The following is a 21,603-nucleotide window of genomic DNA, read 5'->3' on the forward strand; positions in this document are numbered from 1 at the left end:
ACCTTCAGATTCTCATGTTGATTCGATTTTGTGCACTCCATATATTTTGTTTTGCTTTCATTTATATATAGACCAAACGTAGAAGCTTCTTGTTTCAGTTCTATATCTTTTTCGCTTAATACCTTTTTGTTGCGGCTTATTATGGCAACATAATTCGAATATGCGCATATCTGCATTGATCTTGTATTAATATAGCCGTTTATATCCAGTTTTCTAACAACAGCTTCTAAAGTTAGCTTAAAAAGTGTTGTTGATAAGGCATAACCTTGTCTAACTCCATTTTTAATATCAAAGGCCTGCATCATATTTCCATCTATTCTCACCATAGCTTTGGAACCCTCCAGAGTCATTCGTATAAGTTTAACCAACTTAATGGGCATCCCTAACATAGATAGTTGCTTTAACATCTTTTGTCGATCTACTTCATCAAACGCCTGTTTGAAATCGATATACAAGTTGTAAATAGGTATGTTATATTCAACATATTTTTCATGTATATAATTCCTGATACTATCTTGCAGACGACATTTAAAACTGTTATGCCCCTATAATTTTTGAAGACTCGTTTGCCTCCCCCTTTGTACATAGGAAGTATGATTCCTACTTTCCAATCTTCTGGGATGGCTTCTAGTGTCCACATGCGGTCGATCAGTTTATGGATACGCCTCCATAGCGCATGTCCACCATTCTTTATCAGTTCTGCAGTTATTCCATCTGTGCCAGGTGCTTTGTTATTTCTTAGATGTTTTATGACATTTATCTTTTCTTCCAATGTTGGCTGCTTAACTATTTGTTCTGTGTGGTGAATTATTTTTTTGGTGTGTGGTGATCAAAAGTTATCATGGTAAATTAAAATCGGTTACTAAACAAAAAAGTTTGTTCGATATTGTTAATAACTTTTTTATTGTTTATTAAAATTTGTTTAAATGTACCTGAACTTGAGAGCTTTATCGTTGTTGAATTGTGTGCAAAAGATGAGTCAGGTCAGTTGAATAGTTTTTGCGAAGTTTCATTTGTTTATAAAATTCTTTTAAAAATGATCTAATTTCTAAGGCTGGTCCAGATAATTTAACTGAATGGATCTCAATATTAAGGAATTGATTTTCATCTGTATGATTTATACTAATAACCTATGAAAATAAAAACTACATTTATGTACAAAAAATGATTGAATAATAAATAGCAATTTTTAAGCTTATAAACATTCACAATAACTCGGTAGAATTTAGTTCAAATTAAATGGCTCAAAAATATTTAGAAAGCTGGTTAAAAAAACTACCGACTAGAGTAAAAGGAGTGTGGGTAGCCAACTGAAGGGCCAGATGCGATCTTCAAAAATTCCAACATAGTTTCAAAATAGATGGCTTGGCTCTTTCTTATTTTAAAAACGTCAAAAAAGTAACATTTATTGTATTTTCATTGCAAAATTATTCAAAACAAAGCAGATAATGACTATGGGATGTACAAAGCTTTTCTTAACCATTTATTATTTATTTATTTAAAATATAATTATGTTAAATTAATGATAATTATAAACATTAAAAAATTGTTAATTATTAAGATTTTTTATATACCCTTATTAAAATTAAACAATTCAGTTTTTAGCATTAAAAAAATATTTTTAGAACAAAAAATCGTATATGTAATTGTTTGGGAAAGTATTTAGTATTTATTTACATATTTTACGTTTAATATTTTTATTACTGTAATAGATACGATGTTATTTAATTATGTATTCTAATTACTTATTTACTTTAAAAGCTTACAGTATATTCTTTCTTCTGAATTCAGTAAATTGTTATTTTCAAACTGGCCAACACATGGTAATCTGTTTTCAAGTTCAAAGAAATGCACTTGTTCGTAATTGCCTCACAAGCACAGAAAACGTTTTAGAATATCGAATTTCTGCTAAATTGTATACGCAATTTGGTATCAATGCGACAGAAAGTTGCAGCGTTAAAACCCTAATCAATTATGGTACGTTTGTTTAAGACGGGCCACCCACAACTAGCCCTTTTCTGATATCAGGGCTTCATTCCCGAGCTGTAAACCAGACACAAAGATCGAAACGAGACATCGGACTGTAAACATCTCCAGTTTATCGCAGACACCGGAAGTCCTTTCTACCCACCAAGTGCTCAGCCACTATTTTTCTACCCTAGCTATAATTAATGCATAATAATCAAACGGTAAGTGCTTTTCTTTGTACATGATAATATTTATCACTTCGCTAAATATTGGTTTCTTATTATTTTTGATTATTTTTAATTTATTCACAACCCCATATTGCTTTACACAATAAGCTTTACACAAAACAATAATATATTATAAGACATTTTTTTATTTTTAACAAAAAATAATTTTTTTAATACTAAAACTGATTTGTTTAAATTTAATAAGAGTAATAGAAAAATTTATGTAATATAATTATATTTTAAATAAATAAATAACAACAAAAAGGCAACTTAACACGTTTCGTGTGGATGGCATACATGTGAGCCACATAATGCCTTCACCAATGTGCGGATGGCGCGCATGTATGCTACTGATTATATGCATTTTTGTGTTGTAAAATTGTGCATGTAAAATGTGGTTTTTTTTTGTCAGTAATGCACCAAATCATTTAAATTTACTATCAGGTTGTTGGATTCTCCCAGGTATTCTTCAATTATAATTACATTGGTTCGCGAATATATAAGCAAATGAAATATCATACAAACAATTGAAATAACGGTTGTGCTGGGTAATATTTTAAGAAATATATTTTAAAGTATATAAAATGTTGTATATACTTATCTTATATATAAACCCTTAATGATATATGCCAGACAAGAGTCCACTTATGATTAGAAAAGGTTGAAATTACTTATGATCTTTGAGTCGAAGTTAGTGTTAATGTTGAACGCCAAGGATCGTGAAACTAGTCTAGTAAATAATTTTAAAATCGTCATTAAAAAACGTTGAAAGACAGTTCGTTGTAAATGGCAATTGTTCGAAAACATTATAAAAAAACGAGTGAAAATGTGGAAGCAGGTCCTTCGCGGCCTAATCTTTCTAAACCACGTAAAATATCTTCCAAATAATAAAAAAATGTTTTTGAAGCAATATTAAATTTCTTAGTAGAAAGTGATATATATATATATATATATATATATATATATATATATATATATATATATATATATATATATATATATATATATATATATATATATATATATATATATATATATAATAGTTAAGTTGCATAATAATTGCAAACTGACTTAAGGAAGTCTAATTTAGTAATGTTTTGATTAACATAATATTCATTTAGCCTATTTTCAATAAAATCAACTTTTCTTTTTGCCGTTTTATCAAGTTTTTGTTCGAATCTATGTGCAGTTCTAATTTTCACATATACTTCTGCTTGAAAATTTAACAAAATGTCTGCAAATTTAAATATGTCAGGATGTGATTTATAAAAACATTCGTTAAATTTCGAGTGAAATGATTCACATGTGTTTGTAGTAAACATAAGAGATGATGAATTTTGAAGCCCACATGTAAGGTGGAAACGTTGAATCTTCCGTTAAATAATTATCAACTAGGTAATCACAAAATTGCAAAACTCGGTCATCTTCTGGCATAATATTAAAAAGTCCTCAAAAAAAAGTCACCAACATCATTTGGATCTAAATAAGGAATGCCGAAAAACAATTTTAAATATTTTCCAATAACAGTTTGATTTTTATATTCCCAGAACAAACCTAAATTTTGAATTTTTCGGTACCAATTTTGTGTTAAATGAAATTTGCAACAAAATAATAATGTCGGTCCACACTAACTGGGCTGCATTTTGAATTGCCATTTCAAAATCAGAAATTATTTGCTTCGGTTTGAAATTTAAGTTCAAATCTGTACATATTGTTATTAATGTATCAAAAGTACTTTTGTACGAGTGCTGTGATTTATTTGTTTACAAACAAAATACTAGAGAAATATAAAAACCATTTTTGTTGCCATGTTTAGTTAACATCTGACAAAAATATTTAGAACAGCATTGAAAAGTTCCATCTACATACAAAGAATCTACATTACACAAAAAGTAAAGATTTGTGAAACAACTAAAAATTGCGGAATTTTTTTTTCGTAGATAGTAAAAAGTTTTCACCTGTATTTGTTTTTAAATTTAAGTTCACTAACACTTATAGAACTTCTTCCTGTGACTTAGGCAATGATGGTATGGATTTTCGTCTTGCAGCATAGATATTTCTTCGAACGCAAGAAATGTCTTTCGTCGTCAGCGGTAAATTGTTGAAATTTTCCTTCCTCAATTCCTTGTGGACAATCTTTAAAGGTCTTTCACATATATCTTCTACAGATTTCCTCCTTGTAGAATTACTAAAAATTTACCGGTCAACGTGGATATCTGGAGCATGGTCATGCTCCACCGATGCTTTTTTGAGAATAACGTAATTTTCATCACATTCCTTTGTGTACACCTTTTGTTGACACCTTTTATTGATGCATCGCCATCAAACTTTTCCATATTTGGAGACATGGAAATATTTGAATATTTATATTCATTAATTATTAATAAAAGTTCTCCTCTTTAAAACTATAACCAAATTTGGAATTTCCATTTGTGCGCATTTCCATTGAAAACTATAATATATTGTTTTTTTTTTTATTCTGTAACGTAAATGTTTGTTTATTAATTCTTTGTTTATATACAGTGTGTTTATTTCGTTTCATAGCGGTTTCGTTACGTTTTATACCGATTTCAAAATATAAATTGCCATAACTTGTTAAATACCCTGTATAATTATGAAAAATCCCATATTGTAAAAACAGAGATTATGAGAGAAATCTAAATATGGGAAAATATACAGGGTGGTTTATTAAAAAAAAAAGATTTTTTGCTTAACTTAGAAGTTATTAATCACCCTGTAGAATTCGTATTATCCATGCCTGGAGAATTTTATTAGCTGCATTTTCTTTTTGGATATTCTGTAATGTAATGGAATTATCGATAATTTTGCACCAAAAACTCACCCTATATAATTATGATTCTTTAAAAATAAATTAAAGCAATGAATTCCAAATAATAAGAATCAACAAAATATTATAATATAACCAATGCCGAAGAAAAACAAATTAAAAAAATGTTTATATGTAATTCCCTGAAAAACTTTTTAATAAAAACTTACAGTGTGATTATTTTTGGCGAGATTAATAATAAATCCAGCCTCTTCCCATAAGCACTCCATTGTGATAAAAACCGAAACTTCTTAACGACACCACAATAAGCTTAAAATTATCACAAGTCCACAAAGAAAAATGTTCTAAATCGCAACCTCGGTTAACAAGCAACAATTAGCACCGTTCTACCTGCCAAGAAACTGAAAGTGTAACCAAGTATGAATTGTACTTAGACTGCATATGCGAAAATACTTCAAAACTCTTAAAAATGTTTGTTTAAAAGTGACAATCACCCCTCCATCAAGCTGGAAAAATTCAATTTGTTTCAAGCTGCAACTTCACCTTTCTTGGAGGGGATATTATGTCAGTGATGCATCTGTGAATGTATCAGGTACAATTGGGGAGAAGGGGCACTCATTGCATTTGTTTGTAATTGTGTTTTTTAGAAAAGCGACGTCAATCATATCGGTATGATTTATGAAAGAAATTATTAATTGACCAATTTCCTCGTAGGTAATTATTTCGTACGTAAATATTTTGTTTTCAAACGCTTCCGCAACTTCGGTGTCTGAATATTTTTATTAATTGGATCGTAAAGTCTATATATTATGTAAAACACTTTTAGGTAAACAAATACTTGTTTTTGATTAGCAAGATTATTGAAATTTTGAGTTTGATTTTTCAAAATAAATATTTAAATACAAAATTAACTTAAAATGGAAAAATTAAAAAAAAAGCATACAGTGAGGAGGAAAATTATGGAATCAATTAATTTGTTCGTGAATAAGCCATTTTGGAGGCAAATTATGAAACAGTTTGATTTATATTTTTAAATTATGATTTTTGGCATATATATACAGAGTGTTCATAAAGTGTGGACACGGTCTATTATCTCATGACTTAATTACTTTTAGAGCCAAAGCTCCGACAGGTTGATTTTTATTTTTGTTTTTAAACCTTTTTGGGAAAAAAACTTTTACCCCCACTATCTTAGCAGATGTGACGTCATCGATAATTTTTTTAAACAGAAAGGGCATATTTTTATTTATAAAAATTAAAAAAAGCCCACATTTTCTGGGTACAACCGTATTAAACTCATCACATTCAAACTTTAGTATACAGAGTGTAAAGGAAACCAGCGCTCGTCGTTCTTAAAATTTAATTCAAAATTTATTTTACAAAGAAAATTATTAAATGACTTAAGAAGTCATTTCATATTAAAGACAAACAAATAACATAATTACAACAAATGCTCGAATGGAGTGTCCTATTGTTATACGATACAGAAGGTATATTGTTTATCTATTAAAGATAACAAATTCCATTCAAATGATAATGGCTTTGTGAAGGGCTGTAGAGCAACAACACAATAAAATAAAGTGTTAACGACTGCACTTAGATTGACAAAAATCAAGTAGGCTGTGAAGATATGTCAAATTCCTTAGCAACCAGACAGTAAGTTCGTAGTTACCATTGGATATGTCAATAATAAATTGATTTGTTGTGTCACATCGATTTAGAAGTCTGCACTAGTATCTTTTTAAGAAATATTAACCTAATAGAAATTATTTGAAATTACGATGGTGTTGTCAGAAAAACAGCGAATAGAAGTTTTGATGATTTTAGGTTATTATGCGATATCTTTAATAAAAAATATCCTGATCGAGAACAAATAAGTAAAGTGACGGTAAGAAAATATTGCATAAATTTAATGAGAGTGTCAATGTTAGAGTAACAGACGCACTGTTTTCGACGACAATCAATTAAATATATTACTTAAAGTTAAAGAAAATTCTCATTCTTCAATTACAACTAACAATGCGATCTATCGTGGTACTTTTCATAAAATTCTAAGAAAGGCCAAATTACATCCATATAAAATTAAACTTATACATAAACTCAATGAAGACGACTTTTATAGACATATGAATATATATCATAGCATGGAGTTTTGCCAAAATATGCAAGAATTGTGTAATCGAAATAATGGATTTGAATATAATATCTTGTTTTCCGCCGCGGCCACTTTTTGTTTAAATGGTACCGTTAATAGGGAAAATTGTCGTTATTGGGCAACAGAAAATCCCAATTGAACAATGGAAGTTTATACCCAATATTTCCAAAAAGTAAATGTATGGGCTGCAATTGTTAGGAATCCCATTGTAGGACCGTATTTTTTGACGGTACTGTGACGGGTGAAAGGTATTTAGAGATGTTGCAAACCTATGGACGTAGTTCCATTTTTAACCGCAACATTTCCAGATATCAATAATCATGGTCAAATAGATCTGAGCATTTGGTTTCATCAGGATGAAGCAAGAGTACATTATGCTGTAGTGGTTAGAAATTTTCTAAATGCAACTTTTCCCAATCGCTGGATTGAACGACGCGGCCACATTAAATGGCCTTCTAGGTCGCCAGATTTGAATCCCATGGACTTTTATATTTGAGGTTATTTGAAAAGTAAGGTATAGGTAAACCGACCTACCAATTTGGTAGACATGAAACAGAGAACTCGTACTGAAATGCAACAAATTACACCAGTGATGTCAAACATAACCCAAGAATTGATTGGACGTCTTAGATACTGCCAATTAAACCAAGGAGCTCGATTCGAACATTTGTTGTAATTGTTTTAATTATGTTATTTGTTTGTCTTTAATATGAAATGACTTCTTTAATAATTTTCTTTGTAAAATAAATTTTGAATTAAATTTTAGAAATAAGAGCACTGGTTTCCTTTACACTCTGTATACTGAAGTTTGAATGTGATGAGTTTGGTACGGTTATTCCCATGTTATATTCGTGGTTCTTTTCTAGCACTTGTCTCAGCATATATGATCAATAGTAGATCAATTTGGCCCAAATCCGTACTGGTAGTCACTAAGGATCTTTTTCGCGAAGGGCGTCAGTCTATTTTAGGAAACCACTATAGGAAACCACTTTGTATTTCTCTATAATTGGAGCATTCTTACATATTTCTTTCTTATGAATGTAGTGTATAAGGGCTCATTTTCATTCTTCAGAGATCATCCCATATTTACATGATTAAACGATGTTTTTATTTCCAATGTGCTGGTCCTCCATTTTTTTTTTAATTCAGCTATTATTTCATAATAACCAGGTACCTTATTATTTTTTAAAGAACTTAATATAGTTAATATTTCATCTTCGGGTCCATGAATTTCTATCTTATCTGATAAGTCTAAAGGTGCACTCCATTTTCCATCTCTTCTACATTCTTTTAATTTAGTATTTTTTCTACCTGCATCATCAGTCAGTATATTTTGTTACCTATTTATCTTTACGAAACCTTTTCCTGGGTTTAAAATCTTGTGTTAGTTGTCTCGCGTCTTTATAGATTTTCTGTATTGTTTCTCTGAACTGCTCGTCCCTTTTTTATTTTAAATCAAGTGAAAATTGACTACTGACTCCATCTATAGGAACGTACGTCCTGGATGGAGGCCTCTTTAAAATTATTACATGATCAATCTGGTTGAAATCCGTATATATATATATATATATATATATATATATATATATATATATATATATATATATATATATATAATGTATTGGAATACAGCAAACATAATTCTCATTCATAAAAAAGGTAGCAAAGAGGATATCAAAACTTACAGACCTATAAATCTACTACCAATCGTATACAAGATATTCACAAAGATCATCAACAACAGATTAATAAACGCATTAGATGCTGCACAGTCGAGAGAACAAGCTGGCTTCAGAAGTGTATTCCGTACCATAGATCATATTCATAAACTTCGAGAACTAATGAGTAGAGCTAAAGAATATAAAATACCGCTAGCATTACCCTTTATAGATTTCGAGAAGGCTTTCGATTTTATATATCCCAAGACAGTAATAGAAGCTTTGACCAACCAAGGCATTGACAAACCGTACATAGAAATTTTAGCAAATATATACAGACAAGCAAAAGCTAAGGTAAAAATTTTTGAAAACAATTCAGAATTTCCCACTACCAGAGAACTTTCCTGCGGAACTACAAGAACTTAAAAGCGACCTAAATGCAGCTAACAATGAAGTTGGCCTAAAAATGAACTTGACAAAAACAAAAAATATGTACAACGAGCTAGTGGATGTCCAAGATGTAATAATAAACAACACTGCACTTGAGACAGTAGATGAGTATGTATACCTGGGACAACTAATACATAAATCTGGCTACTTACTTCCAGAAATCAACAGAAGAATGAAACTAGCTTGGACATCTTTTGGTAGAAATGCAATTATATTCAAATCGCAGATACCAATCCAGCTGAAGAAAGAAACATTCGATGAGTGTATACTACCAATCATAGCATACAGCTGCGAAACTTGGACACTAAAGAAAGAGATAATATCGAAACTCAAAGTCACTCAAGGGTCAATGGAGCGATGCATCAAAGAAAAGTAGAATGGATCAGACAACAAACCAAGGTTATTGATGTAATCCATAGAATTAAATCTTTAAAATGACAGTGAGCGGGACATTTAACGAGAAGAAGTGACAATAGGTGGTCCACTAGTATTACACTGTGGTATCCAAGAGGCGTCAAAGGACCAAGGAGATGTCCAAATTTAAGATGGGACTATGGCCTAAGGAAACAAACCTGTACAACATGGTACAAAAAAGCGAATTTTAGACAATCGTGGGCAGATATGAAGAATGAATATGTAAGGGAGGCTACACCATAATCGGTAGAATATGCTGAGAATAATGATGATATATATATATATATATATATATATATATATATATATATATATATATATATATATATATATATATATATTTGGGATCAAAAATACACCTTCCTCATTTTTGTAAGCTAGTTCGCCCTAGAGAACAAAAACTGTTCGGAAGTTTGGCCATTTAACGTATTTTGTTAAAGCCTGTTTAACCAAATATTGTTTTTATACTAAAATATAAACCAATGAAGGATAATAGACTTTTCTTTAATCATATTTTCAGACTTAAATCTACCAACAAAAATAGTGATTGGTAAAATTATTAGGAAAGTGTTTTATCTTTGGTCTATATTATTTTTATTGGCACACAATGTTATTTTGTATAAAATCTTAAACCAAAGCTTAAGTAAGTATTGCGGTTTATCTGATAACCAGGGGATAATAACCGATCATTGTGGTCCACAAAATTCGTAATCGGAGCGCAAATTGTAAAATAACTAAATAACCTTCATGGCTATTTACCCATTTGGTCGATATTACAACTAAGATTAAAACGTATGATTAAGCATTTAACAGCATCCATAATTCTTTGTTTTAGAGTATCGCGTGCTGATAAAATTATAGACAATACATATATTTGTTCATCGTTGATTGAACAAAATTAAAATAGGTAAAAATTTAAGTAAATAATAAATATATTTAGAGTCAAAGTTTAGGTAATGTGAATAAAGTAATTGCAAAGTTGAATTTTTACTTTATATATTGAACATTTTGGCTTATTATTATCAAACATTATATAGAGCATGAACTAATAATAACACCTTTTAATATTTTATTTTAAACGTTTACTTTAATAAAAGTGTTACTATTTCAACAATTAGTATTGTACGAGAAACTTTTTATGTACCTTTTGGTTATTTGTTAGCTGTTATTAATTACACTGGACTTTCTTAACTACCCACACACAAACACACACATAATTTAATCCCAACCCCTAGGAACATGAGTGTACCACTGCTAGTCAGTGGGACCCCATGTCCGAAGATCAGACCGGTCTCGTTCCAAAAGAGCAAGTCATTTTGGCTCGGTACCTATCTGACCCCCGGTTTTTCCTCCACCCCTCCTCTACGCTGACATACGCAGAGGAGGCTATGAACTATTACGTCGGGCGATTTTGGGAAAAGAAAACACCCTCCGTTTTTCTTGACTTGTGGTTAGGCCACCTAACTGTAGGGGTGGCTTAATGTAGCTTTTCTCCCTATTTACTTTTCTGAATTTATTTATAGCTTGACTTTGGGCTCTGTGTCCCGGAAAAATGTGTGTCCGATCGGAGGGTCTGCAGCAAGCTGACGGCCCCCTGTTCGGAAGTTGTGTCGGAAGTCGATCAGACAGTCGCCAATTTGGCAAAACAAGTTTTGGTCTCCTTGCCGGCTGAGTGATGGATGTGTCTGGCCATCGAGCCCGTGTTTGTCGCACACGGCCTCGGTGCTCAGGTTTCGCGATTGCCTAGGGCAATTTGGTCCTAAAGGGCTGTTTCCTGAAGGTTCTTTTGCCTGAGGGGCCTTAGCCTGATGGGATTTAAGGAGTGTCGATCTGTGTCCTGCTGTTTTTATATCTTACAAGTTAACAGTTTGTTTGTTAGTAGGGGTTTTTAGGTCTAAAATATTAGAGGGTAGGGTTTAAGGGTGCGTGGGATGTGCATTCCCAAGTGTATAATTCTCTCACACATCCCGTGTATGTGTTTTTTGGTTTTTGTTTTTTGTTTAAACTGGTTAGTGAAAATAAAAATAACTAAAATAAGACTAACGTTCTGTCTTTTTATATATAAGAATTATTTGTAAAATATACTTTTTCTATAAGAAGGAGGTGGTAAATCCTCTAAATACTATGCCAGACCGTGTTCTGTTAAGGATGAGCTTGCGTGTGTTGTCCACCATCTCATCCGTACTACTCAGACCGGTGCATCACATAGATAGCCCGTCTTCTCTCTCTGTCTCCCTTTATTTCCTTTTTTATTTATCTTATTTTTAATGCAGATCCCTCTAGGGATAACTGAAATCAGGTGCTTAAAGAAAATTATTAATCAGCATGATATTATAATATCAATTCAACAAATAACGATAAATTTACTGAAAAACCAACTAGATGGATTTAAATATATGCAATTAATCAACCAGTCACCATCTACTCGACAAAATAGGAATTTAATAAACCATTCTATCACAAACCTTAATTTTGAACGACCGATACAGTCTTCCAGTAAAGAATACCCAAAAAACAAAAAAAATATTGCTGTTATTGAAAGTCTATCTGTTAATAAAGAAAGGAATTCCCCAACAAAAACTGTGTTTAAAAATGTTACCAGTAAAAATAAGTTGTTGCCTTAAACGAAAATAAACAATAATTATCAGCTGATATTTTAAGAATACAAACGGAAGCAAAATGTTCAGATATTATTAATTTAACAAACGATGAAAACTTGATAAATATTGAGAGTACAAATTCGGTTACAAATAATAGTTGGCAAGAGTGGAAAATGGTTAGACACAAAAAAAGGAATGGACGTTTTGTTATAGGTAATAATGAGAACTCAGAAATCAGTGGTGTCTCAAAATTTAGCCATCTCCATGTTACTAGAGTAGACCAACATACAACGGCAGAAAATCTTAAGAAGATGTTAGAAAAACACTTTCCAGAAGTAATGTGTACGTCATTAACGGCTAAGCATCCCAACAATTTTTGAACAAAATTTCGGTAAAGCCATGGACCCAAAACTATGGCCAGTAGGCTCCTATGTAAGTAGGTTTTTTATGAAGCGCGCAACACATACGCAAATAAAGTGAAGTATGAAGAAATGACTTTTAAACAAGGAAAAAGAAACGGATGAGCACGATCTCCTACTGTCAAATTTTCAGGAACTAAATCAATTTAAAATGGATTGTTTATATGCTGATTACAAGGAGTCTGATTTGAAATTTCGTTGTATGACTGAGACGTGGTCAGCCGATGTCGAGGTGATTCATTATAGTTTTCCAAATTTTAAAATTCTAAATTCTTTTAGTAGATCCCAATATAAATGTGATGGCGTTGCAGTTTGGGCAAGGGATGATGTGAAGGTTAGTTTCATTTTACTTGATGAGTACTGTGTTGAAAAAGACATTGAGGTATGTGAGCTGAAGTGGCATTATAATTCAAATCAACAAACAATTTTAGTTTGCTACAAATCTCCCAAGATTGAAATGTATTGTATTTTATGAATAAAACTTAATCTTATTTTAAATTTAAATTTTAAACCAAATTAATTTATGTTTTTAACAGGCGATTTTAATGTAAATTCCATGACACTAAATAATTCACACAGATTTTCTGGTCTTCTAGCATCTTTAGTTTGTCACCCAGGAACTTTACACCTACAAGGTCAACTTCCACATGCGGAAATATTTTGGATAAGGTATATACAAATTGTGATGATTGTATAGGTACTGAAAATGTAAATACTGAATCGGATCACGATATATTCCTTTTGAGGTTGAATTTTATTAATCTAACTATGACATCAGTTCGAAATACTTTCAGAGTAACACATGAAGGCCCTATAAATGCATTCAACAATTTCTTGAGTAAAGAAACATGGCAAGATGTTTATCATGCAATTGATGTTGAGGGTAAATATAATCCCTTTCATGATAAATTTTAGTTCTATTTCAATATTAGTTGTCCTATTAGAAAAACCAAACATTACCAAAACCAAAAAAAACATGGGTCACACAAGAAGTAAAATCTTCTTCAGATAGTCAGAAGGATTTGTATATTTTGAGTAAGACATAGCCTGAGCTAAAAACTCTATATAGACAAAAAAAGTATTAGCACAAAGTTCTTGTTGAGGCCACAAAGGATCAGTTTTATTTTAACAAAATCTCTAAGTCCTCTAACAAAAACAAAACCACATGGGCTGTTATAAATGAACTTAATGGAAAACAAAAAAATCACAAAAATATCTGTCTAAAAATAGATGACACTAGGATTACAGATTCAGATATAATATCAAACAAATTTATTGATTACTTTATAAATGCACCAATAGATATAATTAGTAAAATAATTAAACCAAATTTAAATGTTCAGCATTTCAACGATTTTGTTTAAAATAGTCTGTTTCTATGTTATGTAACAGAGGAAGATATCTTGGACATAATAAAATATAAAATTAAAAACAAAGCATCGTGTGGTTTTGATGAAATATCAGGTATAGTAATTAAAAAAATTTCATCTCAGATTTTGACACCACTTGCTCACATTATAAATGCTTCTTTCAATACTGGTGTTTTTCCCAGTATGCTGAAAACTTCTACCATTTCACCGGTAGTAAAACAAGGTGATCCTGAATTAATGTCAAATTGTCGACCATTGTCTGTTCCATCTGTGATATGTAAGATTATTGAATATGCAGTGCTAAAACAACTTTTATTATTTTTAAATATCAACCAAATTATCCCAAAGCATCAATATGGATTTCGAAATAAATTTTCTACTTCCACAGCCATTAACAGTTTCTACGAGGAAGTCTTAATCTCAATTGAAAACATTAAAAATCCAACTGCCATTTTTTGTGACCTCAGTCGTGCTTTTAATTGTGTGCAACACGATGTACTCCTCGATAGATTGGACAGACATGGTGTTAGGGGAGTTGCCCATAGTTGGTTTGGTTCCTATCTGAAAGACCGGCACCAAATAGTAAGAGAAAAAAATAACTTCAAGGTTTCAATGTCTGATCGGATTGTTAATAAGAATGGAGTACCACAGGGCTCCATATTGGGCCCAATATTATTTATTTTGTATATTAGCGAACTACCATATGTAATGTCTGATGCATTTGTATCAGTTTATGCGGATGACTCAACAATGCTATATCGCGATAAAGACATAAATTTTTTACAAGATAAAATAACAAACTCACTGAAGACATCTCTGATTCGTCCAGTAATCAGTCGCTCCTGTTCAATGTTCATAAAACTAAATTTTTATCATTTATATCCCGTTTAAATTCTACTAAACCTGATTTAAGTATTTCCATCAATGGTGAGGGTATTTTGAGTTGTAGTGACGTGAAGTTTTTAGGAGTGACTTTCGACTCTCATTTATCTTTGTTGGAATGTATGTAAAAAACTCAATTCTAAATGTTATCAATTGAGAAATTTGGGTAGAATACTTAGTCTGCATGACCTCCTTTTTTTTTATTTTGCTGAGGTACAATCGACAATGAGTTACGGTATAACTGTCTGGGGTGGCTCTTCTAGTATAAAGGACGTTTTCAAGGCCCAAAAGCGTATTGTCAGATGTATTGCATTTGTTCCGTATGGTTGGTCTTGTAAAAACCTATTTAGAGATTTAAATATATTAACAGTGTATGAAATTTACATTTTGGAATTATTGATATTAATTAGTAAAAATAAAAGAACTTTTTTATGTAACAGTGATATTCACTCACACAACACAAGAAATAAGAGACAGTTTGTAGTACCCTATCGACATTTAGAAATAAGTAGGAAGTCATCTATTGTCTGTGGTTTACTATTGTATAATCAACGTCCTCAAAAATTTAAAAACATTAATTCAACTACAGCTTTTAAAAACCAAGTCAAAGAGTACCTAGAGACCATGTGTCCTTATACATTAGCTGAATATTACGATAGTGTATCTGTGAATGCTCATGCTGCAATATAACCAAATTTAATATTATTTTAATTATATGTCTATATTGTACGTTTTTATGTGTTTTAATGTTTTAAATATTTTTAATGTATTGTTTCCATTTTTTTTTTGTAATGTTTAATATTTATAATTTAAGTTTTGACTTGCTGTAAACCTTGTTGTAACTTACAGTCAAATAAACTATCTATCTATCTATCTCTCTAAACTTTCTTTATTTCGATAATTCGAGTGACCCCCTATTATTATTGCTTTGTATTCAATGCTACCTGTATTATCGTATTTGCATTTATTCTACCTATCTTCCTGCGAAGAAAGAACTTGTAACAGTCGTTACTTTTATTACAATTTGTATTTAAATAATAAACAATTTATATCAATATAACAATATATTATAACAATACTTTCAGAGATGTAGTATGGGTTGCCTAACTTTAAGTGTTCATTTGCCCCACGTTGGGCGCCAATGTAGCAAAATACTGGGGTGTGTAGGAGGAGAGAGGTATAAGAAGAGTGGTCTATATATATATGGGATAAAATAGATAACAATTAAGTAAAGAAGTATGAAAAAAATTATTGAACGGAATGTGGCTAGGCTAGCAATGTAGGCAAGAGAATGACCACTAGAAACTCAAGGATGGATACGGCCAATTTGCATGCCTTTTAAAGACAGTAAATCAGGAAAATATGTATAATGGATAGAAAAGGAGATATGAAAAATAAATAGATATAATGAAAATTAACAAAGAAAACAAATTGAGGGCGCCAGAAGAGGGATAATACTCTAAAAAGAGTAACAGTCACTCTTCCAGGTATCGTATACTACTAATATTAATTAAAGTTGATTTAATAAACAAAAATGCTGTAAATGTAAAAAGGTAAGGAAATATTAATAAAAAATTATATGCAAAAACAAGTTCACCATCGACGAGGTTAGTTCTTCATCCTCAGAAGAAGACTAACTTAACACTTTCGTTTAAGCTAATCTCTTTCTCTGTTTGTCTTTAGCTTATTTTGATTATATTTTGCATTTTAGTCTAAGATTTTCTTAATCACCAGATAACGTAGGTACACCGCTATTTTTTGTATCTTTTGGCATTGGTTAATGACTTCTATAACTTATTAAATAATTAATATGTATGACTTATCCATTTTCTTTTGTATTATAAATGATGCACTTTATAATGAATTAATATTCTTAAGTACTAATCTTCCCAGGAGAATTACTCCTTTTAACCTCATATGATACGAGGGTTGTTTAGTATATATTTACATATTTAGATTTATACTTATAGTTAATCCTATTACTGATAAGGAACTATGGAACTATGTTGTTACACTACTGGATCATATATTGTGTGTTATATTTTTGATATTTGATTCCTTAGTATTTGTTTTGATATATTTGTTCAATATGTGCCAATTTGGAAAGATGTTGTGATTTTTTTTTATCTTTGGTCTGCTTTATTTTCACTTGTCACGAAAATCTTAAATACTCTACAATAATTTATGTCCTGATTCCATATACAGGATGGTTCTGGAATTAGTTTGGAATTTTGAAGTAGGTAAGGATGGCCGGCGTCCTTCTTATTTCTTCTTATTTATTCTTCTGAATTTTCTGTCAATGAATCTGCCAATACTCAGCTTTAGTGAATACGTGGGTTCGAGATTGTTGCTCAGCAACTGATCACTGCTGCCCAATTAGGTTCGTACTATATGTGTTTATTGCAGAGTAGGCAGATGTTTATGCCTCATAATATTTCTGGTCAGGAAATGCTCGCGACATGTCCTAACCATTCTTGTGTGATTGTCCAAATATTCCAGTTACCTTTTCACAACTTGATAGGGAAGTTTAATTAGTTCATATTAGTTATCTTACTTTAGGTTATGTTTTTTTTCTTTAACTATCCCTACACATGTCAAGTTAGTCATTTTCATTATTTAAGAGTTTAGACAAATGAGTTGTCCTCTTAGTGTAATCCCACTTCTTTCCTTAGGCATAAATTGCTGTTTAGATTTAGGACTATTCCCGGATAATTCCATGCTGCGAGAACTTGTTATAAATCTACAGTTTTGTTCAAAATTGATTGCTTGTTCTCGACATATTTTTTTTCTATCGTTAGTAATGGTATTATAGGAAAAGTCCACCACTTATATTTTCTTAGGATTTCTATTGGAATTCTATCGGTGTCTGGTTATTCTCATACATCTGTTGTAGCCCCATGCTATAGTTAGCGAATACCAGCACCCTCAAAATTTATTTAGCCTCTGAATTCCTTTAGTCCATTTTAGACTTTAGATATTTATCTTTATCTTTGGTTTAGTACAGTTACATATTACATTACTTAGTCTGAATAAGTGTGACAATGCTGCTTCACACTTTAGGAAATTTTGCTTTATTGTAATTACTTAGTTGGTATTGGCTCATATTACCGGATGAGGGTAAGAGCTAATTTAGTTATTAGCATTAGTGAGAATTGGCCCTTTCCTGATCGTTCTTCTTTGGATATGCTCTATTTATAAATCTGGTGTCCATCGATAGTCCGATTTTGGATTCAGTGTCTGATTCCTCACTTATTTGGTTTATTTGGTTATGTAGGTTCGTATCACCAGATGTGGGTGTACGTAGACCTCATTTAGTTTTGAGATTTAGTATTGGTGTGAATAGGTCCATAAATCTTCCTGGTCGTTCTTCTTTGGATATGCTTTTATGAATCTGGTGTCCATTGATAGTCTGACTTTGGATTAAGCGTCCTATTTCACATTTATTTTGGTTATTACGTCTTTGAGATACTTTGGTATGTTTACGATTTAGATTACTATTTGTGTTATTTGGTTTGGTGAGAATTGCTCCATAAATATTCCTGATTGTTCTTCTCTGGATATATTACTATGAATCTGGTGTCCATTGTTAGTTCAATTTTGGATTAAGTGTTCAGTTCTTAACCTATTTAGTTTATGATTTCTTTGATCTTAGTTTAGTATATCTCCGGGTGAGATATTGGTTGAATTGGCTCATACATTTGCCTGGTTGTTCGTCCTTGGATATACTTAGTCTTATAAATCTGATGTCCATGGATAGTTCAATTTTGGATTTAGTGCCCAATTCGACATTTATTTGTCAGCCAGAATTTAGTTGGTATATTTAGTTAATATTTGGCTTTTAAGCATATTGTCGATTGAGATTTTGATTCGACTTTCGAGTCATCTGAGTTTGTGGTGTCTGGCGCCATGACCATTCTTTTTTTCCGTGATCTTTAGTTCGTGGTTATTTTTTTTTTGTGTAAACTTGCAGATCAACGTGGAATGTTAGGCCAGTACACTTAGTTATTGATACTTTAATTTTATGGAAAAAATTTTGATTAAAATTTTTTTTCCCGACTAGTAGGGGAATGTAACAGTCGTTACTTTTATTACAATTTGTATTTAAATAATAAACAATTTATATCAATATAACAATATATTATAACAATACTTTCAGAGATGTAGTATGGGTTGCCTAACTTTAAGTGTTCATTTGCCCATTAAGTGTGTATTGTTAATAATTTAAGTTGTCACTCTGTTCTAATTTGGTACCATTGCGAACCAAAAGAGATGACAGGAGATTAAGGGAGGTGGAAATTGGCTCTTCTTGGTTAATTAACTGTGAATTAAAATTCACTTCTGATCTAGAGTTTGGAGTGGTACAAGTGGCAGTTAGCGAAAGAAAATCCAATTAATGCATAGAATTTCCTTCACTTCAAGAAGTTAAATATTCTAAGTATACCACAACGATTTAATTGACGGTGTTTTCGCAAACTCGGGAGGTGAAGTGAGATTTCTAGCACGGAATTGATTAGCTATCTGGTAAATAATAATTTTTTATATTATAAACATTAGAGTATTTTATCTATATCCTATTATTCAGATTCAATATTTCATATTTTAATATAGTATTTTGTCCAAGGCCATTATATTTTTACTCTATGTGAAGCAAGGTCACGCTACATCCGATTGGATGGTTTTTTTTATCTACCATAATTATCTTTTTGCTCCGGTTTCTTATGCTGAAAGAAACTTTCCTCACTTCTTCTTTGATTTCTTTTTATCAATGTTGAGATTAGAAGTAACGGGGAATTGTTTTCAGCCACCTACCATGGAATTATAAATTTCCCTAAGAACATCCGAGGGAGAGTACCACTTCAACTCTATTAGAATCAGGGTCATTGGGACAAGCCACAGGGGGTATTGTCTACTCCATCCTTTTTTTTCTCCAGCCTGCACCTAGAGATAGGGCAGGACAGTCATCATCGGAACTGAGCCAATTAGCACCAGCTCCGTGCTAATTTCGGACCTCAAGGAGGACTTCGCTGGGACACCGAAGCCATTCGGGAGTATCCTTCCAGACAACTGTTTCACCTAGGAGGACAGTTGGTTTTTGATTCAGAACTATATATATATCTTGTTTCACTAGTTATAGTTTTTTTATAACATATATATATATATATATATATATATATATATATATATATATATATATATATATATTAATTAATATAACTCCCCTTGGTGTAAGGTATCGGTAAGTTTGAGCTCAAATTCTACCCAGAGATTATCTTCCATTGTTTTTTGTATTAACCATTTATTTCTTTATTAACTTTAATTATTTCATTATTAACTTTAATTATTTCATTATTTGTCTACTTAACTAATTTTTTATATTTCATCTTGCGTTATTAACTCCGGTTATTATCCCTTCAGGATAATATACCGTTTCAATTGTTTAATTTGGCTTGTTCCCATTTATATATATTATTTTGTTTGTATTTGAATTTAGAGGTGTTTAACAATATTGTTGGTCATATTGTAGGTACGTTAGTGTAATATATTTACTTGGCTATACGTTATTCCAACGTTAGCATTATTTTTTTTTTAAGGTTGTTTTTAACCTAGATGTAGGTTGTACACTCTATATCAGAGTTATTCTGTCTAGTTTTCAACTTTTTATTGTGAAATTTTCATATACTTTTTGGTAACTTAGAGATTGTCAAAATCTAAGAAGTTATATTTAATAAACTTGAACTTGTTTTTGCATATAATTTTTTATTAATATTTCCTTACCTTTTTACATTTACAGCATTTTTGTTTATTAAATCAACTTTAATTAATATTAGTAGTATACGATACCTGGAAGAGTGACTGTTACTCTTTTTAGAGTATTATCCCTCTTCTGGCGCCCTCAATTTGTTTTCTTTGTTAATTTTCATTATATCTATTTATTTTTCATATCTCCTTTTCTATCCATTATACATATTTTCCTGATTTACTGTCTTTAAAAGGCATGCAAATTGGCCGTATCCATCCTTGAGTTTCTAGTGGTCATTCTCTTGCCTACATTGCTAGCCTAGCCACATTCCGTTCAATAATTTTTTTCATACTTCTTTACTTAATTGTTATCTATTTTATCCCATATATATATAGACCACTCTTCTTATACCTCTCTCCTCCTACACACCCCAGTATTTTGCTACAAACTGTAGAAAGTTTTACATATCTGGGAGTTACATTAAACACAGATCGAATAGAAAAACCAGAAAATCTAAGAATAATAGTAAAGGAAAACAAAGCTTACTTTTCACTCGTCCATGTGTTCCGCTCCAAAAACACACAATGAAGATCGAAAATCAGGGTCTACAAAAGTATTATCAGACCAATAGTATATTATGGATGCGAGAAATAGATAATGAGAGAAAACACAGAACGAAAGTTGGAAGTTTTTGAAAGAAAAATCCCAAGAGAGATATTTGGACCTATTAACGAAAACAGATCCAGGTACAACCATGTATTTTACCAACTGTTTAAAGAAGCATCTAGCTCAGAATTCGTTAAACTTAAAAGACTTCGATGGGTTGGTCATGTAGTCATAAGATTGCCAAAAAGAGCCCTAGTTAGTAAAATGCAGGGCAAGACCAAAAGGAAGGCCATGGAAAAGGTGGGAGGATGAAGTGGCAGCGGACG

General features: G+C 31.3%; 2 protein-coding genes across 3 annotated transcripts in view; one reads left to right on the forward strand and one right to left on the reverse strand.

Moving 5' to 3' along the window:
• The window catches only part of LOC140436516 (very long chain fatty acid elongase AAEL008004), a 134,723-nt gene extending 129,283 nt beyond the window's left edge, over positions 1-5,440 (reverse strand). Inside the window, exon 1 of the mRNA XM_072525401.1 lies at positions 5,193-5,440. Within this exon, the coding sequence (XP_072381502.1) occupies positions 5,193-5,252 (60 nt within the window). The 5' untranslated portion in view covers positions 5,253-5,440. The remainder of the gene's footprint in view (positions 1-5,192) is intronic.
• Positions 1-21,603, forward strand: part of sit (ELOVL fatty acid elongase stuck in traffic) — a 138,227-nt gene that overhangs the window by 4,866 nt on the left and 111,758 nt on the right. Inside the window, exon 1 of one of the 2 annotated variants that reach the window (XM_072525398.1) lies at positions 1,817-2,189. The exons of the other annotated variant lie outside the window; for it this stretch is intronic. The gene's annotated coding sequence lies outside the window, so the exon portion shown is untranslated. Of the gene's footprint in view, positions 1-1,816; positions 2,190-21,603 lie in introns of those variants that run through there. 2 annotated transcript variants of the gene reach the window in all.

The sequence above is a fragment of the Diabrotica undecimpunctata genome, chromosome 3 (assembly GCF_040954645.1).
Source record: "Diabrotica undecimpunctata isolate CICGRU chromosome 3, icDiaUnde3, whole genome shotgun sequence".
NCBI classification, from domain to species: Eukaryota; Metazoa; Arthropoda; class Insecta; order Coleoptera; family Chrysomelidae; genus Diabrotica; species Diabrotica undecimpunctata.